Source organism: Rhamphochromis sp. 'chilingali', assembly GCF_963969265.1.
Source record: "Rhamphochromis sp. 'chilingali' genome assembly, chromosome: 22".
NCBI classification, from domain to species: Eukaryota; Metazoa; Chordata; class Actinopteri; order Cichliformes; family Cichlidae; genus Rhamphochromis; species Rhamphochromis sp. 'chilingali'.
The window spans coordinates 26,140,086-26,164,426 of NC_137950.1; the positions used below are offsets into that span (position 1 = coordinate 26,140,086).

The 24,341-nt window shown below is 40.4% G+C and overlaps 2 protein-coding genes across 2 annotated transcripts in view; one reads left to right on the plus strand and one right to left on the minus strand.

Annotated features, from left to right (window-relative positions):
• Positions 1–1,752: 1,752 nt before the first annotated feature.
• pdk2a (pyruvate dehydrogenase kinase 2a) lies at positions 1,753–11,105 on the minus strand. The gene is made up of 11 exons (XM_080873992.1): positions 10,889–11,105; positions 10,088–10,229; positions 9,482–9,553; positions 9,159–9,343; positions 7,539–7,628; positions 7,375–7,452; positions 6,837–6,913; positions 6,649–6,747; positions 3,655–3,765; positions 3,209–3,322; positions 1,753–3,014 (listed from the first exon to the last, which is right to left on the minus strand). Exons 1-11 carry the CDS (start codon positions 11,004–11,006, stop codon positions 2,871–2,873), a joined length of 1,230 nt encoding a protein of 409 aa, XP_080730118.1. The 5' UTR covers positions 11,007–11,105; the 3' UTR covers positions 1,753–2,870.
• An 11,202-nt stretch (positions 11,106–22,307) lies between these two features.
• The window catches only part of tbkbp1 (TBK1 binding protein 1), an 80,575-nt gene continuing 78,541 nt past the window's right edge, over positions 22,308–24,341 (plus strand). The window contains exons 1-2 of the mRNA XM_080873875.1: positions 22,308–22,327; positions 23,105–23,342. The gene's annotated coding sequence lies outside the window, so the exon portion shown is untranslated. The remainder of the gene's footprint in view (positions 22,328–23,104; positions 23,343–24,341) is intronic.

A 24,341-nucleotide genomic window follows, 5' to 3' on the forward strand; every position in this document is an offset into this window, starting at 1 on the left:
GACTGGTTCTCTGGGCCTAGTTGGCCAGGGCTATCCTTTGCTACCAATTTGTAAGCGCAGTCAGTGGGTTTGGGGGTTTCAGAATCTCGTCTCTGCTTTTTGCAGATGATGTGGTCCTGTTGGCTTCAGTGATCAATGACCTGGGGCAGCTTGCACTAGAACACTTTTCATCCAGGTGTGGATCAGTCTGGATTAGAATTTGCACCTCCAAATCTGGTTCTCAGCCTGAAAAGGCTGGATCGTCCACTCTGGGTCAGGTACAACTTTCCATGGAGAGTTTAAGCATCTTGGGGTTGCTTCCTAAGTTAGCAGAGAGAGGAATGGGAGACTAACAGCCAGACCGGTATGTCGTGATGAAGTGAGAGCAGAGTGTAAAAGTGAAGCTGTGAGGTCTGCATTTCTACTCATGAGCTCCGAGTAGTGATTGAAAGAATGAGACTGCAGATGCAAGCAGCGGAAATGAGTTTCCTCCAAAGGGTGTCTGTACTCAGCCTTAGAGATAGGGTGAGGAACTGAGCTGCTACTCCTCCACATCAAAAGGAGCCAGCTGAGGTGTTTCAGGCATGTAATGAGTGCCAATCGAGCACATGCTGGAAGAGATTACATCTCTGGGATGGATAGTTATTTATTTATTTAGATCATTTTATACAGGGGGTGAAAATTACCCTGATTGGTTTCATCATATAAATACAACACAAGTAATGTTTACTTGAAATTACTGATAATTAAGTGATAGCACAATCACAGGATAATAAATATGCTTGTAAGTGGTAATGTTGATTAAGTTGTATTAATGAAAAGTTAAATTTTTGGTTTCTACAAATATGACCACTGACCTTGAGGTCGTGGTCACTCAAATTAAAACACATGCAAGATTTGTATGAATTTTAAAATCCAACATTGCCTCGTCCTTGAGTTATCGAATTCAAAAGCTTGGATGTCCATGCTGCCCCATCAGCCTTTTACAGCTTAAGGGGTAAAAAAGTCAGTTTTTGACTCTAGAATTTAGAACAAGCATCTCTAAGTGACCTTTAAAGCACAGCCATTACTGAACATGTTAAATGTATACTGCCTCTCACCCTCTTGAAAAAGAAAGCGAGCAGAAGCCAGCTATTATTAGAACTCCCTTTAGGCTTTTATCCTTTGGCTGCATGAGTCTCACACTCCCCACATATCCAGCAACCACAAGCCCACATCTTAGTCCGTTTACTCGAACATGACCTCTGTCTTATTGGGCTCCGAGCCGAGAGCTACTAAACCAGTGTGTTCCTTCTTGTCACTTCCCGGCAAAATAGTGGTGTAACTCTTTGTACCCCGAGGCAGTGAAAGCAGCTGAGTGGAAATAACTAGACGTAAAGTCCTGATCGGTCACGTACGTGGTGAGATTTCTTTGGCGCATGAGGGTCACGTGGTGGAATGTCTACAGGGTAGAGTTACTGAACTTGACCTCATCTCCATCTTTAGAGGAGACCCGGTGACACCGGGCGGCAAAACTCTACTTTTGTTTCTTTCCCTAATCACTTCTCCTTTCATCCCCCACAGCTGTAATCAGCTGCACCCTAGGGACCATCCACTGATTGATATAATCACTTCTGTACGCTTAATTAAAAAAATAGAACAGAAGAGTAACACTTTAAACTGTTTGCTGTTTTATTGTCATTTGGATCGCATTTACAGTATTTACAATATTTTCAGCTGCAAAAAAGTGTAGCTATAAAAACAATTCTGTACATACTGTATGATTAAGATGGATTTAAATCATTTAAAAAAACAAAACAAAAAAAAAAAACAACACACACACACCAACAACAAAACATAACTGTTCATATGCAACAGGGCATTTTGTTCTCATATGGCACATTACAACAAAAGATCTGCCCCTGCCTTGCTGGATCACAAGATGGTAGAGAGTTTAAACACGACATCCGATGAAGTTTAATAACAATTGCCTCCATTGAACTGTCACAAAGCATTAAACCACCCACCAAGGCAGGCAAACGATACTGTAGCTTACTGTTGTACGTCAGAGAGAACCGCGTGTCCTGTAGATTATATCATGTACTGTTCTTTTCACTGCAATTAATGCAAAACAACACCCAGAAAGAGAGTGGATTACATTTAGCCTGGTCCACAAAAAACTGATGTTAGTGGGAATACTGCGATTACATTTTTTTTTAAAGAAAAAAGAAATGCATGCACAAAACTTGCTCAGAGTCAAACATTTGTTCAAATTTACACACGAAACAGCATTACAGTACAGCAGAAATGTAACAATGTGCAACACCAGTATTAGTTTAAATACTTCAAGTATTCGAATAAAGTGATCCTTTGGGTGAAATTGCTGTGATAAGGCTGAACAACAGGCGCTTCCTGTTAACTGAACACCTCCACATGTCCCTTATTAAACAGCTGTAAAGACTTTTAATAGAAAAGTCTTCAACAGCATTACTGTATGAAATCAGTCATAATCTACGTTTTTAAAATCACCCGCAACATGCTGCATTATCCCCGGCCGCCCGTCTCTTCCTCGAGGACGTCACCTCACACTCTCGACCGATACCGAGTGTAGTTCAGCAACACTGGAGCGACTTCACCAAAGTCTGAGAGGTGATTGTAATGCATTTCCTGTTAGTAGCCATTTCTGATGTGTGCATTTTCTCATGAAAAGGATAACGGATGCAGAAAGCATTAACGAGCTACTGCTAAAAAAAACAGGCTGAAATTAAAAAGGTTACTTATGTCTGCTCTAGTCTGAAGAGGATTCTCAGAGTGAAAAAAAACAAAGTCTGGTTCCCATCTTGTTGGCAGAAGATGACACGGGATATGAAGACGTATTCTGGAGGCTTCATTGTACTGCCCAGAAGAGGTTTTCACTTGGTCACCTTATAGCTGCTCAGATCTAGCGGCTCTTTGCTGGGTACACACCAGTCGTCAGCCTCTTGGCTCATTTTGTAGTTCTTCAGAGCAGTTTTGTTGTACACTGGCAGCCTTTCGATGGAGTCTGTGGACAGCGCCTGGAGGGACAAGACGACAGGATGTAATTACAAATGTCCTGTCTTACCTACACCAGTTCCACAGGTCTGCAGAGTCGGTTTTGTGTTTAACAAAAGGCATGGCACAGGGCAGCTTCTATTTGTTATGCGCTCCAGACTTTCAAACTGCCGGCTTCTTGTCACAGTTTCATGCATGATCACCCTGCCTGGCTCACCTTCAAGTAGATGACAGCGTCTGTGCCATAGCCCTCCATGGAGTAGAGCTGCAAGTCCCCCTGGAAGTACTTGGCGTAGAGACGAGAAATGGGCAGACCGTAGCCGAAGCCAGCCTGTACAGAGAGACGAGGGAGATCAAGGGTTTAAGAAGGCTTTGTTCTGTCACACTGAAAGCAGCACTGCTCATCCATGGAACAAACAGATCTTTTGTCAAGTTTGTATTGTGACTGAAGGTCAATGGCTTTTTCAGAAAAACAACAATATTAGTCCAGTGCTTCAAACTTTAAATGACTAAGTAAGCAACAAAACGTTTGGAGGCTATAAAGAAAGGCAACCAAAGAGAATGTGGTGCTCATAACGGCACCCTTTAGACCTGCTGAATAAACAGTTTGTTGTTTGTGCAAAGCTGTTAATGATCGACTTCTTAGGCTTTACTTTTACTTACCAGTGGAGGCCGTTTCTGGTCTCCTATTTGTGGAGCCGGAGCAGTAGAGTACATGTAGCTGAAAAGGTTCTCAATCCTACGAAATGGGACACCGCCACCCTTGTCGCTCACCTACAGCACAGCACGGGCAGGGGGTAAAAATAGAGAATGATGTGAGGTGCTTGGACAGAGCTGAAGAGAGACGGGCCTGCCTGTCATGAACACTCGGCTTCAATATAAGGGTGGAAGCCGAGTGTCTTATGTTTGTGTCTAATTTCAAGTGCAGATTCTGCCATTTAATTCACAAACTGTTAAAGACCAATAAGTTTTTGTTTATTATAGTATGTCACTTATAGTCAAGCTAGTCGGGCACAAGAAGCCTCGACAGTGTTTTGTTGACACATGGGCATAAAGTCAAGATTTATAGGCTCTGTGAGTATGAATGCACACAGCCCATGGTGCTAATCTTATCAGAGCTTAGTAGCTCTGCGTGCCAGTAGGCACTGTGCTTAATTGAGGGTGAAGTCATTACATAACATGTTTAGAGAAAGCGCTGGGTGGACATGACAAAAGGAGAGGTAAGTTTAGCTTTGAAATCAGATGCACGCTTTGTACCGTGTGGGATATCCCTGTATTATTAATGCAATAAATACTAAATGGGTGCAACGACAGCAATAAACAGGATCAGTGTGGTGAAATAATTTTGCCTTTACAAGCTTCATTAACCTTGCTTTATATGTGCTTGTTCACAAAAATAAAAACCACCTACGCTCCTGTTGACTCCTACAGGCAATTTAAACCCTTTAATCCAGCTGCTGTTAATATGTTAGAACACTATGGGAGGAAACTCCTTGAAGTAACCTGCATGAATGCATGTAGAACAAGACCAAGTTCACATCAAGGATGTCGTTTGATCTTTCGCTTTCCCACCACATTAAGGATGTTATCTGAATCCAGAGTGGGGCTGAACACAGGTATGCTGTGCAGATTTGAGCACTTTTTAATCATTTAATTTTGAGGTACTGAGTTACTATTAAAAATTTCTGGATTTACCAAATATACCCATAAAATTGGTCCAATTTATGCACCCCTGAAATCACACCATTTCCCCCCCAGTGCCAGTGATCCATTTAGATCATTTTGATCTGAGGTGCCCAATTTTGGGGATCATAGGTGCCGAGACGCCTGCCTTTGCTTGCACCTAAATGACACTTACTCAGAGGTTCCTACCAGACTGGCCCAGTCACCAGTAGTTCACCTGGAAGACGTCCATTTGTCTACACAAACTTAAAAACAACTCGCCATGATGCAGTGAAACTGAAATGTGGGACAAACCAGAAATGGAGATTACTTTTACTTTGAAGGCAAACCCCTGCAACCAAAACATTTCAAAAGGTGCAACTTTTACTCAGAAGTTTTGTGTTGCACGTTTTCAAGCTTCACTGCAGCTCAGAACGTAAATGGCGAGTGTTTGCAAAAAAGTTGACATCAATCTGATGCACGCTCAATCATCCAACCCTGAAAACTAGACTGAAACTAGCACTACTGACTAACAATGGGCTGTGAGGTGAGTTTCTTCATCATTAATATGCAAATTTTCATGCCTTTAGATCAATGACAGTGAGTACCATTTTAACCAAACTTCTCTGCGAGTGGTACTCATGACCATTACCCAATGACAATTGATCAATGGTCATGAAAATTTGCATATTAATGATCAGGAACTGACCCCACAGCCCATTGTTAGTCATGGTACTTGTTTCAGTCATCACGCAAATGTGTTGTTTATAAGGTTGGGGAAACGTTTCTCCCACTGAAAACGCTACGTCCAGATGAACAGAATCAACTTTTGGGGCAATCATAAGGAGGCCAAACGCTGGTCAGCTGGTTGGGGAATGCACATTTTACCTGGAGGCCTGGTGTTTTAACCCTTTAAGACCTACCATAGAACCAATTCCACCAGAGCTTATCTTATATTTTTTACATGCTGTAGTGCCATTTTTGGGAGTATTTCAAGTTGCTATACATCAATACAACCATTATAGCCTAAGTTTTAATGATATGCATGCATTAAGTGCATAGTAATTACATAAATTGCAAAGAAGTGCAAGGAAAAAATAAATAAATAAATAAAATTGAAAATCATTTTTGTTTTTTTAACATATATTTCTAGTTAGAGAAATTTAAGAGGCTTATCCCTCAAAACTGTAAATACAAAAAAGTTGCACAAACTAGTTTCCCACCACAGGAAATTTATTTTGAGTGTCTTCATAGTTTTATTTTTGAAATACACCAATTTCTATACACTGCAGGAAAAACGAAAATAAATATTATAGTGCAAATTTGCAAAAAAGCAGCATCTGCATCAAAATAAACTATTTCCAGCAGTGCAATATGTGTCCTAAGCATCCCAGAAACGACACAGAAAGTCAAACATAACTTTTAACAACACCAGTATAGGCTCATGAGGCCTTGATGGTAAAAAAAAAAAAAACTACATTTCTGCGAAAGTGACGTCACTTCCGGTTTCGGGCAGGACATGGCGGACATGTGATAGTTCACGCTAATGGACGTAGGAAGTGTTACAAACAGCTGATCGGATCGGCAAAGCGTTTTTCTGGAATATTATGTTTTTATTGCTGCAAGTGATTTTTATGCAGTTTTTGCAAAGATATGTGTGGAAGGAAACTGTGACCTAGGACAAGCTGATGGCATAAGAAGTACGTACAACTCCTCTGGAATCATATGCAAAAAATTTATTGTGCTAGCTCACGTGGTTGCAGAGCTACCGGGATTTAAAAATAGTTAGGCAAAACGGAGCGTGCCCGCTCAGACCGGTTTTAAAGGGTTAAATAGGATTTTTTATTTATTTTTCTTATTATTTCTTTTTAAACTCTGAGCAATCTGTACAATCACCATCTCCAGAATCGAGCAACTGACAACAACCAGTCTACATGGAGGAAAATTGGAGGTCAGGATGAATTGTCCCTTTATTTTTTTAAGATTGCAACTCACCTTAATCGTCAAATCTTCATCCCCAAGAGAGACCATGACTTTAATAGGTGGAAGGTTCCTGCTGCTCTCATGAGTCTCTATCGTGGCCCTCATAGCATTCTATAAATATTTAAGACAATAAAATAAATTTTCAAGATGTTCAGGAATATTGAGTTGAACATGCACATATTCAAAACTGGGTCTCCTACCTTGAAGAGCTCAAACAGCATGTGATAAAGGTGAGATGGCACATAAACAATCGTTACTGGATGATTTGTCTTCTTCACTGCACAGAAGGAAAAAAAAGAAGTATTTATTCTATCCACTTCATTTACAATTCATTATTCTAACCATTCATGGATGATTTCCATTAGTGGCAATTACTCTGCTGCACTCTGGTTTTACGCTTTGTGAGGATGGAGAGGAAAAGGTCTGTGTGTCAATACTGCCTGATGTGGTCAGCTAGGCCCGCTTAGCCATCAAATCAGACTCTCTGCTATATTTAGAGCCCTCTCGGATCCATCATGCTCTCTTACATAAAACCACTCATACTGTGCATACATACTGGAGGCCCGGGGTCTATTTGTGCTTTACTGAAACCACTTCATTGCACTGCAATGACTTTTACCCTTGAGGCTGTTTGCATGATTACCTTAAAAGATTTTTCACACCTGGGTAAATTTAACGCTAAAGGGTCAATATGGGCCGCAGGACAGACTTCCAGAATTCCTAAATTCTGTAACTTACGATTCATCTCCTGAAGTATCACATCAGGGGCACAGAGGTAGTACTGATCACAAAGCATCTTGGCACTTCCGAAGGCATCTGTGAATATAAAGGGAGAGCATGTCACCGAAAACAAAAAACAAAGGGACAAACAAAATTCAGATTCAACCATATTGTATATTTACCCTGGACTACATCTCCAACTTTACAGTGAGGATCAATGCTTCCAATGGTGTTTGGGTGAACCGGATTGGTGGTACCGTCAAAAATCAGGGCTGTAGAAATAAGAAAACAGTGAATCTTCTGCAAACGGACCACTGAGATACACGTTTAACTAAAAACTACAAATACTATACACAGCTTGGTTTTGATGCAAAGATAATGAAGTAGTACAACTATTTTCTGTTGTTTTAATAGTGCTACTTATTAATACATATATTAGAAAAAAAACTCAAAGGGGGTCATATTATGTTCATGCCAGCTCTATAATATAACTGTTATACTCTAGTAGATCAGCTTTGCATGATTCACAGCTCAAAATAATCCTTATTTATCTTATTATCAGCCTTGATGCAACCCCTCAGCCCATTTTTTATGAAACATAAATTATATACAGCTTGTATATTATGTGTATCTGGGACACCCATATATCCCCTTTCTTTGATATCATAAAGACTGAAGAAGAGCTGAACTGTGTTGAACACAGTGATTACTTAGAACATATGGTGCCCTTATTATTTGAAACATTGGCTGTGTTTACTATGATCATTTACCACCACAACAGCATATAAATGACAGAAAATGAAAAACACGCATCAAGTCAGACACTTGATTGATTGATTGATTGATTGATTGGTAATTTATTTCAACATGTGAACAATATACAAGTACATTTAGAAAAGAAATGAGAAAAAAAAATATACTATACAAATTACATACAAAAAAAACTTGGGAACACATGCTAAAAATACCACTGAGGAGCACAATATGCTGCTATGAGATGCAGAAACCTGCATACGTGTTAAAAGTGTTTCTCAAGAAGAGTTGTGCAGTTAATAAAGCATAAATGCTTTCCTTTACGCAACAGTGATTTTGAAAATCTAAACTATCAGATCAGTGATATGCATCACCTGTCTTTGTTCCACATGGCTGATGATACCTCCACAAGCTCTCAATAACAAAACAGAAGTCTGAAGAGCATAACATCATGCCAGAGCAACCATCTGCTGTTGACATGGGAGTGTTATCAGCACTTGTCACAGGGACAACAGGCAAAAAGAAGGAAAATGGGGCGTATCAGTCGGAAAAATGTAAAGCCATTCACTCTTTTGCCTAAAACAGAAAAATGTGAGCAATTTTGCTTTCAGAATTCTGCTCCAAATGGGAGGCTTGCGGCACCAAATCCATCCATGTGATGACTCATCAGTACATTTACATCAGCTTGTAATTGTGCAATGAACGCTGCATCATATACAAGCACAGCAGTCGGTGCAGCATTTCTTCTTTTCGGTGCCTAAGTTTGTGTGGAGCCCATTAAGACTGTAATTTGTTTAAAAGCCCACACAGAATGAAATGGTCAAAAGATTAAACACGGCAGAATCAAATTAGATTTTCATAAGCTTTTTCATAACCTGATCAGAAGAAAAGAAATTCTAGCATGTAAACAATTTAAGCTAATTTCTAGCTGGCCATGCTCTTCATGTGATGATTCCCTGACGGCATTCAATGATATCCAACAACAACACACTGACAATAAAGGTACGGTGAATTAAAATAAATAAATAAAAAATTCAAATGTTACTCACTGTGCTGGTTGATGAGCATCCGGATTGAGATGCGGCTCATGTAGAAGCGATCCAGAAAGTACTGGATGTTCTGGTTGGTGGCCACATCCTGGGGGAAGGCCTCTTTGTATTCTATGACACCCTGGGCCATGGTGGGCACCACATCATTGTGTCTGTTTCTGATGGTAACTAAGGTATCAACAAACCTGGGGAGGAATGACAAAGACATCCTGCATCAGGGGTTTGGGCAGTATCACATTGAAAGGGATGAAGGCACTTGGGAGAACACAAAGGTCATGTTTCATTACAAAACATGAAAACACCCATAAGAATGAGAAACTTACTCTCCAAGGACTTTGTGATCATCAGGATTCTTGTCCAGGAACTCAAGGAGCTCCATTAAACTCTGGACATACCTGAAAATATAAGTTAAAACATGTTAACATGTGCTGCAAAATACAAGAGAAACTGCTAAGTCCTCAATTCTTTAAGAAAAACTTTGTTTATGGCACATATACAGATCACAGCCCACTCCTCATAAAGGGAAACAGCAGAAACGGCAGCCTTGAAAACAACAGTCACGTGACATGTGAGGAGAAACTAGGGTAAAGTTCAACTCTAACGTCTCCGCCTCACACTCACCAGCGCAGCCCTAGTTGGAAGGAGTACAGCTTGGTCAGATAGGGGGCTTTGTAATTCTGAGCACGATGGGGGGGGGGATAAACTGGCAATAAACAAGTCAACAGCTGTGACTGTGACTAGACGGAAGATAAAAGCTGGCATCAAATATGCTTCTTAAAACACTGGAGGCTGACAGACACTAACTGTAATAAGCTGCTCTTTTGTTTTAGAAAATGTTTCTGCTGAATAAATACATTTACAATATAAAAAGCAACTAAATACATTTGATTACTTGGATCATATTAATCAATAAACCCCATTCAACTTACCAGCCCTGCACCATTTTCACAGATGGAGTTGTGAGCAGTTTGTCAGGGAGCAAGTTAATCTCCTTCATGATATTTGAGAGCCTTACTGGAAGCTCCTGCCTCAGAAAAGCAAAGGACGTCTTTTCACAGGCATTAATGGAACCTGAATTGGGGACAAACAGATGTACTGACTAGATGATCCGGAGAAAAATACTCATTCAGAAGTTTTTTTAATGTCAGTAAGAAGGACTTTGTGCGAATTTGAGACATTTAGAGAAAGTTTTTTTTTTTGAACTGCTGACTGGAATAAACAACTGTATGCATAACGGTGGGTAATTTTTAAACTAACTTTAATCCAACAAAATTAAAGTCAGATGGATAAAAAAAAAAATAAAAAAAATAACAGCGATAATAATAACAACAACAACAATAATAATAACAACAATAATAGAAAATTAATATTCGTATGTTAACATCTGTGTCGAGACTTGCAATCCCTTTGCACAAAACGCGTGATAGTCTGCACATCATAAAATCTTTATTAGCAGTTCATAGTGGTGAGAAAATTAAAAACATATACTATAATGCACACAGTGATAGGCCCACGTCTGACGCAACACCAGCAAAAATGAGCACCATGTTTCTGCAAACACTGCAGAGCAGATGCAGAGCCGTGCAAGCATGCATGGCCACGGGACATTTGGTCACGAAACGGTGGTACATCTGTGGTCACGTCTTCGCAGCTGACGCCACATAGGTCACGTAGCCCCCCATTGTCACAAAAACAAACCAGCAACAACATTAGCGAGGATCAATACTCACCGAAATCGAGAAACTGCTTCATGGAGAGGGGTGAAGGAGAGAATTTCGAGAAATGCTCGATGTGTTGCGGCGCGCTGGCCACGGCGGCGTTTTTCATGATAAACCGAACGAACTTCATTGTTGCTCTGTGAGGTCCCGAGTCTACTCAGAAACAGGTTCCAAAGCTAAGCTACTCCAAACCACTGAAGGTGTTTTCATGCTGTAGTATGAAAACAAGGGAGGCAGCAGCGGAGATGTAGGATTCTCCAGCCAATGGGAGAGTGGGAATTCTAATTTACTCTCCAGGCTGGCCAATCAGAAGAGGAGGAGGCGGGCTTAGTGAGTTTGGGTTCTTCCACTCTAGCAAACTCAGAGGCCCCAACTTTCGAAATTCTTCCTAAATTCTTCCTCAGTTCCCCAAGCTGAACTAATATATAAATAAATTAACACGTTTATCAAGTGGTTTTAGTCATAAAAACGCTAACACAAACACAATAAACAACAATAAACCCTAAACTAATATTAATCCTCTTCTGGAAGCCATGCTTACTGCTTGTTGGCCATCTTTGCAATGCTTACAAGCCCCTGAATAGTATTTTGGGTGGAATCACAAGAATCACCAGTAGGAAGAACCACCATCTTTGTTTGGGGAACCCAGAGAAACTGGAGCTACACCGAAACCATAAATTGCGTAAAATTGAAACAAAATAACCAGCCTGTTCACTTTAAGGCCAATACATAAAAGGTGTGTTTAATGTCAATTTAAAACATTTAAAAAAACCCAAGACTTTATTTTGTATGAAAGCAGAAGTACATGTCTCAACATGTCTCAGGCTTTGCCTCCTGCTGCCATGCAACATACAAAAGTTCATTCAGATTCAGAAGACTTAACTTCTGAATCCCCGAGGGGCAATTGAGAGACTGACCTTGCCGACCATACATACAATACACAAACATCACAATGGGGAAACAGGTCAGGCTAGGTAGCTGGCCGGTCCAGCTACCTAACTTACAAAAGTTAAAACGTGAGCATAGTTAATGTAGTTTTGTTTTTTCATTTGGTTTCAACACCGATTCACCAATTTCATTAATTACTATATTTATTTGCAGCTTACAATTAAGAAGTTCAGAACAGGTATTATGCTACAACTCAAGCACTCTCAGTAAACATGTGAGTCTGAATAGATATGTGCTGGATGTGTTGTTCTGACTAAAGCTAAAGCTGAGACTAAAATAGCATATTTTGTCATTTATCTTACTTGGGGTTTACATGTGCACAATATTCCTTGTTTAGTCTAATTCGTATTAACTAAAAGCCTTTTAGTTTAGTTTTACTTAGATATAATAACCTTCAGAACAAGAGCTGACAGTATATGTAGAACATGCAAAGACGCAAAAAAGCCCCATGTAGCCAACCAAAATGCTCAAACCTTTATCAAGAGTATGCAGTACCCAAGCAGAAAATGACCCATTACACGAGCTTACTTTGATCTGGCGTTATGTAATACATTACTAAGAATTAAAACATTACCCATAACTGTGTTGGTGCACTGGGTAAGTTTTTTTGACATTGTGATTACTGTAATAATTCATGGTTAGCGTTCACTAGTATAGGTTTAATGTAAGTGAGGTCAGAGGAAGTTGTGTGTCTGAAACTTAGCTGCCAGTTTGCTAAAAGTATGACAGACGTGCAGTTCAACTCATCTGGTTTTCACACTTTCAACCTTCATTCAGGATTAAACTGGACTCAACGGCAAACATATTCAGTCTGGTTTGGGCAGCCCTGAACTTTCCCAGTGAATGTGACAAGGCAGCTGTCCAACATGTTCTGATCAGACATTAAACATTTAACCCGCTGGTACAAAGTTTGTGTGATCATGCCTGCAAATAGCACAGACTGAGCTGGTGTCATGCACTCTCTTCTTTCAGCAAACTAAAATTCCTTTAGTGATTTTTAGGGTAAGGCCTGTTTTCCAGCTCTCAAAGATATTGGATTGGACATAGGTCAGAGCCCCACATGAAATCTATTTCAACACTGGTTTTCACCCATCAAGCTGAAAAGCATTTCTGTCAGGACTGCTAAAGCCCAAATAACTTGCCTTCCCATTTCCATCTTCAGTAATTTGTTTTTAGCTCTATGGCTCTGTTCTGGGACCTTCACCACCTATGTGCATAGAGCCACCAGCTGCTCATTAATGCAAATATCTAATGGGACAATCACATTGCAGCAAGTCTGCATTTAGGGATCCAGAAATGGTCAAGATGACCTGCTAAAGTAAAAGACAAGCATCAGAATGGGGGAGAACGGTGATTTAAGTGACTTTGAATGCAGTGTGGTTGGTGGTGCCAGATATGCGAGTTTAATGACTCTTTGTTACAAAAAAGATATGCAGAGAGAGCACAACACATAAAACATTGAAGCAAATGGGGTATAGGAGGAGAAGACGGCACTGGTTTCCATTCCTGTGAGATAAGAACAGAAAACTGAGGATACAAATTGTACAGGTTCACCAAAAGTGGACCACAGAAGATTGGAAAAGCATTGCATGATGTGATAAGTGTTGACTTCTGCCGTGACATTCAGATGGTAGGACCAGAATTTTGCATGAACGACATGAAAGCATGGTTGCATCCTGCTTTGCATCAATGTTGCCTGAGTATTGTTGCTGACCATCTCCATCCCTTTTAAATGACAGTGTACACATCTATTGATGGGCTGCTTCCAGCAATGACAGCAGATATGACGTTAGGTCAGAAACAGCCTGAAAGCATGATTTGGGCTGGCAGTGGGTTGCAAAGCCACTTGCAGATGAGTAGCAACTGTGGGAAGGCTAAATTGGTTTAAAAACCTGCCACTGGTGTAGGTCATGTAGAAGAGTGTCAAGTAAGCCACCAGATGTTGCAGACTACAACTGAGTTTGACATAGTTTGATTCAATACTATGCTTTCTTAACAAATCTGGCTTTGTGGATTATGACAAATAAAGAAGCTTTTGCTTTAAAGCTGATATATACATTTTGCTACAATTAGCTGCATTTGATTAGGTATACACAATCAAGAATTATTAACTTCATACTGTAAAGCACCTACTGTACTAACAATGATTTGCAGTCAGTAAACAGGTGTTGCTGTTTCAAAGTCCTTACATAGTAACCTCCACCTCATTCTTCATTTCAATGATAACATAATCAGACACACTCTGCTCCTTGTTTAGTTCCTCCAGTCCGAGTGAACAGGAGTACACTCTCTGTGAATGATTCTCTGGAAGCTTGCCACACATGGTTTTGAAAAGAAGTGCCTTCGTCAGGGAACACAGTGTCCCAGTCAAATCTCCCATTACATAAGCGACGGCTGTGTCGGTACAGTTGGGATTGTCCTCATAATGCCAGCGTGTCCTGCCCCTCAATCAAAACATTAGAGTTTACACAGTATGTGCAAAGAGGGAAAAAAGAAAAAACAACAGCCTAAAGCAGTATTCCAGGGAAATAACAGACATCACCACCACAAAATGTCACGACACATATCACCTTTTTTTTATCAGGTCCCACTACATGATAATAAGCTGATCCCTGGTAGACGTCATCAAAACAAGCATTAGTCATATTGTTGTCAAGTGGCAGGTTGTTTATTGCACCATATCAGCTTCATTTGTGCTCTAACAAGATTTGATCTTGCTTCATTTTAAGGTATTTCGAGCAGCTGTGATAGATGAATCTGTGAGTTTATGCCTTGCATTGGAATACTTTGGAAATGATTAGCACTTTTCCTGTAAGACTTTAAAACTTGCCAGTCAGAGGAAGATTTGCTGTCCTTGAAAATGTTTCATTTGAAAGGGAGAGTACAAGAAGCCAACCACATATTTCTGCTATGAACAAGCAAAGAGTAAAAAACCTTTTCTGTATTTTCATGCATTATTTGGTCAATTTCATGTATGCTCGTGTTTTGTATTTCACTTCAGGCTAATGTCAAAACCAGGATTTCTAAAGGCTGCAGTCAGTGATGTGTCTAATCATCCTCATTCGAAGCACACCCGAGGGACGCTTGATTTGCACTTCTATTCCCTGATGATTTTGTGCATTTTATTTCAAGGGACACGTTTAAGCTTTGCACCAGTAACCTGTGAAATTTCTTCCATTTTTTCCCCAAAGTAACGCGCATGCGTTATTGTTTTGCATGCAATGCAATTTCCTGTTGTCTCATCCATGAGAATCAGACAGTCGTGTGAGAACGGCGACATATTTACTGTTTTTGATGTGATGGTTAGATTTGGGTAGCCCTCTTTCCTCTGCTTCAGTCATTTAAAGAATAACATATTTGTTCAAGTATTACTCCAGTAAGGTTCAATTTCGACTTAGTTTAGATGTCTTTGTTGTTTTTGATCTGTCAGTCAGCTTCATTAACATAGTTGAGATATATACATGTTCAGTAAAAATCATCCCATATTTGTGAAATATGTTTTTAACATGCGTAAAGATATGCGACACAAATTGCGCAGATATAGGTCGTGCACATTTAAGTGCGTTACTTCTCCAAACAAAAGACACGAACGTCACCTGATTTCAAAAAGAAATGTGACTTGGGACACCTGACTCTCACATGAGAGGCAAGCAAACACAAGAACACAGAAAAATAATCATGTCTTGTGTTGACTCAGCAGAATAAAAATGAGCATTGAAAAAAAAATGAAGGTGCAAAGAATAAGAAACTGAATTATTTTGCCATTTTAAACTGGTTCTAGTCCAATTTTGTATGTTTAAGAAACATCCAGCATATTTTAAGACATAAAAGATTCAAATCGATTCATCAAAATTAATCAGAATGCAATTAAGTGTCTGAAGGTTTTAATTTCCTGGGGCGGGAAGAAAAAATAAAATGTATTAGTGCTGACATATCCATCTGCTCTTTAGTGCAGACCCTTGGTTAATCTTTACTCTGTGACACACCATTTTACTCTTTAAGCCAACTTTCTTCTGACTGGCTAACTCTCACAAACAGAAGGTTTTGACAACAGGTGGATGAGGCAGATGCGTCTGCCCGAGATGTTCGTTTTCGGGGTTCCGGCTGTTTTTTGACATCAACCAAGACTTAAACAAAACTGAAACTGTGCAAAAAGCTTGTTTAGCTCTGTCTGCAGCCTGAAATTTTGACTGTCAGGATTACTTCTAGACAGAACATGTTAGAAGGAATTTTTCTACAACAGCATCATTATAAAGTTATATAATTTGGCTCACTGACACAGGATTTTGCATCACACTTTACAAAAAACGATCCAATTTTTCAGTGGGAAAATGTGGGGGAAAAGAGAGCAATGTTATTGGATCAATACTGGGGATGAGCATATCCTGGCATCTGAACTGGTCCTGGGAGGGAAAACGTAGAGTGAGAACATCAATGGTTGTTTGACTGTGGCTTATCACTGCCAATACAAATGGCAAGAGAAGCATTTTATGAACCTGTGAGAGATCGGAAAAACCTCGTTCCAGAGAATAAATGTCATTTTATTTTGCTGTCGCTTGTAACTACAGGCTTGTTTAAAATTGGCCCTCGAGACACAACTATTGGAACGTGCTTAACTGGTCAGGGGGCTTATGGGAGTAGTTGTTGACTACCCCCAGTACTTTTCCGCTCTCCGTCAGCCTACATTCCTGCCAGTAGTCAGCTCCTATTCCCCACTGTCAACAAACAGCTGGGCATATCAGCCATAAATGTCTGTGCATTCTGTCAGTGCCATATTGGTGGAAGGGTGAGCAACTGGATGACAACAACAACTCCAGTGGAAATTTCCCCTCTCACTGTAGGGCAGGGGTGAGCTGTCGAGGGCTCATTAGGCAGACGTGGATTTAAATGCAAATAATTACACTTTCCTGCTAAAAAACTGACCCTGAATAAAGTTTAAGTTATCTCCATTGTAACACATTCATGATCACAACCTGTAAAAGACCAGGTTTTTAATAATTAATCAAGCCCATTGCATTTTTACAGTCTGTCTGACTAGTGTAATCATTACAACATTCACACTGTATTTAGTCCCTATTCAGAACACAAAGGATAATGGGAGTGCTACGTGAATACAGATTAAAGATATTCTACTAATCAAGTCTATGAAAGGAGCTTCTGCATGGCCATTATAATCATTTTAAAGGAAGTGCCGTCAGTGAACGATGAAGTAAGTAGAGAGGGAAGTGCAAATGAAAGACATAACCAGAGGCCTGCAGTGGACAATCTTTCAAAGGTTATAGCTTTGAGATCAAAGTCTCACCATTATTTAAACTAAATTCTGAGCTTCAGGATCTTCTTTTGAGCAATCTGGTCTAAATATTAGACTCTTACTCAAAACTGGGACCATAACTATGTTTTAAAATGTCTTTTTACTTCAAATTTAAACAGAAATGTAAATGCAGAGCAAAACCACGAGAGCTAATTACACCAATTTGTTGGCTTTAACCCTGTAACACCAAGTGAATCCTATTAGTTTTTGTGGCCTTTACATCATCACTGTGATTTTTCCCCCCGAAAAACTTGATGTATACAATGTGACACATGAAGCGCTACCATGAGCAATAATTTCACAGTGCAGAGAAAATTCGACAAATGAAAACTCATATAGACATAATTTGCCAGAAGGTTCAATAAACACTCACGTTTTGAGAATTTTTTTTTTAAAATTGATTTTAGATTTCAGAAACTGCTGCCACCTAAGTCTGCTCTAAAGTAAGAAATGAGTGGCCTTTGGTGCCTCCTGCCCTAATTTGAGCCCAGAGCAAGCACTCCCACCAGTGCTCTTCCAGGTTATTCCATCCTTCTTCCTCTCCATCATTTAAATTGGCCAGCCATCTCCCTGGATATTATTCCCAGGTTATCTTCTTCTGAAGGTAACACAATCATCCTCACCATTACCAATAACGTTTTAAAGCTGGCAGTCTTATCTAATCGTTCTTCCTCCAAGAAAAGGTCCGTGTCGTGGTTTTCATCTTTGCGGTCTCCCAAAAGATGCATTCTCCAAACCTGTGTGCCCAGTTTGCATCATGTTTTTCTTTTTTCTACAGAATGCTGCAAAATCCAATCAGAAACTGAAGGATTTCTGTGTGCATGTTTATGTTTTGATTTCCTAGACCCAGTCTTGTTGGAGTTATCAGTTCACTAGCTGGGCCCACGTCCTCATTTTAGGTTCGACAGCGTTTTAGTAGGTTAAGGTGAATGGCTTGGAAATGAATTCAGCTGCGGTTTGGGGAAGGCCTCGAAGGAGACTGGTGGCAGCTCCCAGGCCTGGCAGATCTCCATGTACTAAATAGAAGTGAAGAAGTTAAAGAATTGAAAAGGGGAGGAAGGGTAGGAAACGAGAATGAACAGCTTGTAAAGGGGAGAACATATATAGATAAGAACTGGAAGGAGCGTGTTTGGAGGCGTGGTCCTGCTCCTGAAATTCCAATACTTTATCTCCAATTAATCTGGACTGAATATGACCACAGCTCTATTTTTCTCTTTTAACCCCCCCCGTCTGTACCTTTTACACTGTACCTGTGAGTATCAATCATAACCGTTCCCAAAGCAAGAGGATGAGGGGACTATGTCATTAATGCGTGCACTGGTGCACTGTGGCTGTGAGGCTGTTACAGAAGTGTGACCAATGAATATCAATCTCCTGCCCTGTGTGCACCAGAGCATCTGGTTCTCAACTTAGAACCAAAAACTGAATTCAAGGAATGTGACAAAAGGCCTGCGGTGCTGTCTTGGCCTTAATGTCAAGCAGACCTACTGGGACAATGGATGTATTACAAACATCCTTACAGGTCAGAGATGTTTCGACCTATACAGTATTAGGCAAGTGGATTTATTGAAGTGGCTGGTCAGTGTAAGAGCTATATATTACATGAACAGTATCAAGAAGCATACTATTTATTTTATGAAATATGCACACACAGGGAGAGAATAATCTTTGCACTCTCTACCTTTGAGTCACTAATACTACTGTAATCGGCTGCATACTGCCAGATTCAACCAAGCAAATGCAGCTTCTCTGATGAAATGTGACCTGGAAGCTTTCTTCTTGTGCCCATCTTCACTGACGTAAAATGTGTAGGAAGAAACAGAAATCATGCAAACAATTATTAAAAGGCACTTCCCCACAAAGGTAACAAGGAGTCAGATCTCTGCCTCAAATAATTCCTGCTTTTAAAAACCAGAGTTGGATACATTAGCGCACAATTGAAGAACCTGTATATAGTCAATACATATAAATATCTATAATTGAGATCAGGTTTTCCAGAGTTTTCCAGAGCTTCTTGGAAAAACCTTACCCAGATGAAAAAGCTCTCAGTGTGATTGTCAATCAAAACACATCCACATGCTACATTAGAGCTACAATTGTCTCCTCTCAGTGTTTGCTCTTGTGTGCCTGCTCGAGTTACTGCAGAAGCATGAACCGGGATAATTGTGTCATCAAATTCTCCGAAGATGCAGCTATCTTGGGCTTAATGCACAAGAATAGCGCCCTATCAGTATAAGGAGAGAGTTGTGAAATGGTGTGATAAGAACCCTCTCACACAACATTAAAAAAACACATGAAAGACAGTTTTTTGATCCCAGAAGCCCAAGCCTGTGGGGATCCATCAAGAATCCATCACTCACATCTATTCCTGCAAGAAACTTAGGCAATACAGCATCCTGGGAGAATGTCAGAAAAGGTTTTACGAAACAGTGCTGACCTGAAGAGAGAGCAGCATGAGATTCAGAATTTCAGCTGGAGCTTTTTTAGCCATCCTGCATGAAATGCTAAGCAACAGCGTGCAGGCATGAGTAGGCTGTGTATTGACATGCAGATTAGCTAATCTGTCAATTTGAGTCATTAAAGAGCAGACATCTTTCTAACTGCATCTTCAAGGTAGGCTTCAAGATGGTCTTTTCTTTATTTTGTGTGAATGTAAAACATTGTGACATAACCACAGACTTGAGAAAATGTGATAGATATTTTATTGTTTTCTTATCACCCCATTTCCAAATATGTTAGTGTTTCATGAGAGGAGTCACTATAACAAGGGTGAGAGAGAGGGGAAAAAAAGAGTTGCAGGAGGTAGATTCAGAAATAATGTGAAGATTCTGTTTAAAAGGTTTAGCTTAGACAGATAAGACCCTACGTTTATGAAAAACCAAAGACAAAAGAGAGATGACAGCAAACTCTAAATGAAGGCTGAAAGGAAGGAGATTTAATTAAAGCTTTTTTCTCCCTGTAAAAAAAAACAAAAACCTACACTTGCTAGAAGAAGAAGACCATAGACACTCAACACTACTGAAGCTTGCCCACTGGGGCTGGTCAGCTCCTTTCCCAAGCTTTCATACCCAGTGCTGATTGCTGAGTGGAGTCAGCTGTGCACTGGCTTTGCAGGGAAAAGGGGTGACATCAGAGTCAGTGGAAAGGACACGCCTCCATCACAAAACACGGTAGGTGTGCTAGCACCATAACAGTCAGATTACTGTAAAATGTAAATGCATACACAGCAATGATTTGCAAATCACTCAAAGCATACTAGATGGTCTCAAAACCCACAAATCAATTACTGAAACTATGAAATTTCACCTGTGAGGCTGAACCTTCAGAAGTAAAGATTGCAAAGTGTTCATCGTTCTGCATGGACAAAGAGTTCACAAGCAAAAGCTAGATAAGGTGAACTTGGGAATTTCATCATCTGTGTCTACATAATATTAAAAGATTCAGAGAATCCACAGAAACCTCTGAAAGGATGAAAACCAATACTGAATAGCAATGATCTTCATTGAGTACAGATGTGGTTCTGTAGTGGGAATCACTGTATGGGCTCAGGAACACTTGTGGAAACTACTGTCACTGAACACAGTTAGCATCCAAGTAAAAAAAATCCATGAACTGCTTTTTGTCTGAGAGATCTGAGTCTGATGTGCTGTTTGGAAATCGGGGACGTCCTACCCTTCAGGCTGAAGAGGAAAGACCTCACAGAACATGTTGTGAGTGCAAAGACTGGGCGCATTGTCTGTGATAGTAATGAAGTGGCATTAGTGCACACAGCATAGGTAACCACCACACCACAAAATTCTGGGCGGCATGGTGGTGCAGTGGTTGGCAGGTCCTGCACTTCTCTGTGGCTTCCTCCCACATTCCAAAGACACAAATGTCCACTGAACATGAACGTGGGTGTGAATGATTGAGTCTTTATGTGTACCTAGCCTCCCACCCTATGACAGCTGGGATAGGCTCCAGCCCCACTCCAAACATGAACTGGATAAAAAGGAGTGAGGGAGGGCTGGATACAGATTTTGGAGTAATATATTCAACTATGAAAACAATGTATTATTTTGCTCAAGGACTATTTCATGGAGATAAAGCCAAACTACATTCCTTAAACATTACAGGGTGAAAAAGTGCTTATTTAGCCTGCCTGCAGTCCAATCCTGCCACTCACTGAAATCATGCCACACATTATGAAATATTTTGTTTCAAAATATGACACAGGAGGCCTTTAACTGTGATGAAAACTTATATCAAGTAATAATAGGAAACAGTGTCTTTCAAAAGTCCAATAATGTTCCAAGTTCACAAACTCTTACACAGGGGATTGTTAAAAGACGAGGTGATGCAACGCGGTGGTAAACTTGCTCTGCTGCAACTTTGAAATGTTTTTCAGGTATCAAATTCAACGTGAGCACAAAAATCATGTCATTTGTTAGTTTCAACATCTGACACATTGTCTTTGCAACATTTTCAGTTAGTATATCTTTGCATTCTATGATTATTTACATTTTTACACAGGACTAGCCAATAACATAAAAACCTAAGCCTGCAAAGCAAATACACCATCAATTTTTAAGTGGACCACGACGCGTTTTGTGCACTGAAAGACAATTTTATAAAAGATTTACTGCTGGAAGTCCCAAATAAGACGTGCAAATGAAACAGCACTTTCTCCTTCTTGGCAGAGGTTATGCCCATTTCAGAAGTGGGACACTGACCCAAATTATCTATATGAGGGTCTGTCAGTTTTGGCCGGCGGTCATAGGTTCTGTCCAATAATATGACGCGAGACTGGAGTAAAAGACATCCATGGATTGGCACTTTATTAAAGAAGGAGCATGATAACAGCAAAACACTAACCACAACTAAACAAAATGGCTTCCTTTTATACTCTACCTTTTCCAGGTGAGCATCCGGAATAGCCCAAGTATGGGGGTTAACTAATCAAAATGAACACATAACCCTCCACACAAACAAACATACAATAACATTAAAGCACATCACAAACATATACATATTTCCAACACATACTATAAACAAACCAATAACATAAGCTTCACCCATTTCTATCTAAATTAAAACCCTCTTTATCCATACTCCCTAACCTGGCACACTGGTCTGCCCCAAGAGCTCTTAAACAGGTGATTGAGCCGCTTTCACTCTTTTGCTCCACATCCTGCAAGAAGCAACTAGGACAGGTGAGTACCTTTACAAGTTCTCATTTCGCATATGTTTAGGTTATTGATAAATGATTAACTGCAAGCAGCTCTAACTTTGGCTCTTCTCCGACACAGGTAGGATGGCCAGTCCCACTGTCTCTTTTCTGTTACAAGCTGTCAATTTAATCGTATGTCAAATAACCTAATAAAAGACTCCATAAGAACTAATGTTTTCTTTATTACCCCATTTTAAATTCCCAATCCAACAATTTATTATTAACAATACCAACCAGGTAATGGAACCCCTGGTCTCCATTACAGGGTCAAAGATGTAAAAGACGCAGCAATCAGACAGAGACCTGGATTTGAAATTGTGTTTCCAGTGCCTGACACTTCATCTAGCTTAGTTGGCACCAGTGCCAGTTCAAGCAGCGTTTTTTTCTTCACAGCTCTGAAAACAGAAGGTGTGAATAATTTTCATGTATAGAGGATGTAGCCATTGCAGGAGCCATGTGGCTTTAAATGTAAGCTGTTGAATTGTTTGCAAAAAAAAAAGCATGCGCTATAAATAACACTTCAGTCCCGTTATGTGCTGCTTTTATCTCATTCCCTTCTGCTGTTTGGGGACTCTGTAAGGACTTAATGCGTCTGGACTACAGGGTCGAAGTGTTATAACGTTCGTGTTTGCCTCAGTTTGCTGTCAGATTCTTAGCTCTCCCTCTAAAATGCAGGGTGACTCAGGCAGGAGACATAGATGTTCTCGTTAAAAGGAGAAACTAACGCTGCTATTCCCGCGACATCATCATCCCACACTAGTGGAGCTCCACGGTGCGCGATGTGATGCTCAGTCCTGCACAGTAGCAGCTACAGGAGACGTGCTTATCCCTGCCACAGGCGCACAGGAGCACGGGAGGAGGAGGACTACAGGAGCGGCCAGCGGGTTTTTCCCGGGCACCGGACACACCGTGAAACAGGACGCTTTTCCAGGGGGTGCTGTCCCCCCGCTTCCCACTCTCTCCAGCGATGGCATCCACGGATCGATCAACGGGAGCGCGTGAGTTTTTCTTCTTTTATGCAAAACGTGCAAAGGCTTTCATGTGACGGACATAGTGCGTGTGTGTGTGTGCTGGAGATAGAGAGCAAACTGCATGTCTAACACCACAGCCATGTTTTGGTCATCGCACTGATCGCCTCGTGTAAAAAAGAAAAAAGAAAAACGGGGATTTAAGATTTTATTCTTCTTTTTTTTTAAAATACAGCATACAACTGTTTATTTATTATACGCTCAATTTATTTGCCTACAGCTGATGCGTAGCTCTCCTTAAAGGAGACGCGTGTGCTCGCTTCTCTGGCAACATCAGCACCACAAAGAGCGATGCCCCTGGCCGCAGGCAAGCTTCAACTTCGGCTCCGTGCTCCGCGCTCAACGCGGTCAGCAAAGTGTAGACTACATCTGTTGGCTAGTGGTTGTCAAATCTGCTTTTCTCACTCTATATTGCTACTTAGGAGAGTTATGGAAAACAGTAAATTCTGCACAGCCTTCTATATATTTTCACTGCAGGCATAACTATCCTCTTAAAACCCTGCGAGAATATTTGGGAATTTCAGACATTTTCAGACTGAAAATATGCAAGCTGTTCTCGCAAAGCCACGCTTTCTTTCTTTTTTCTGTTGGTGCTGAAGGGGGATGTGTGCTCACTGGATTGTAGAAGCAGTCTGTGGAGCATTTCTGGCTGTGAAATACAAACAGTGCGCATCGGCTAAGTAAAGACAAATGAGAGAAGGAGGTGAAAAGGAAAACAAAGACTTGCCCTTTTCTCGTGGAATAGAAACACTTGCGTATGGATGTAGCTGTTCTTCGTGGTTCGTTAATGTGTTCGAGAAAAATGGAAAAGTCACGGAAAAACAGCCACGGGTTAAGAAAAATCTCGCAGCAGAACTTCACCCATGTATTCGCCTCTCCAAACAGAATTTGACTGTAATAGTAAGCTAGAGTGTGAACTGGGGAAAAAAATCTATCAAGTTTCATGCTGATGTCTCCAAAATAAATGTG

What these genes read in the sequence shown, in the direction of transcription:
- pdk2a (XM_080873992.1), bottom strand. Translation starts at nt 11,006, where the DNA reads ATGAAGTTCGTTCGGTTTATCATGAAAAACGCCGCCGTGGCCAGCGCG. An exon ending in GTGAAAATGGTGCAGGGCTG is followed by an intron (nt 9,554 to 10,087) that starts GTAAGTTGAATG and finishes TTATATTTTCAG; the next exon opens with GTATGTCCAGAGTTTAATGG. An exon ending in ACCAGAAACGGCCTCCACTG is followed by an intron (nt 3,323 to 3,654) that starts GTAAGTAAAAGT and finishes CTCTCTGTACAG; the next exon opens with GCTGGCTTCGGCTACGGTCT.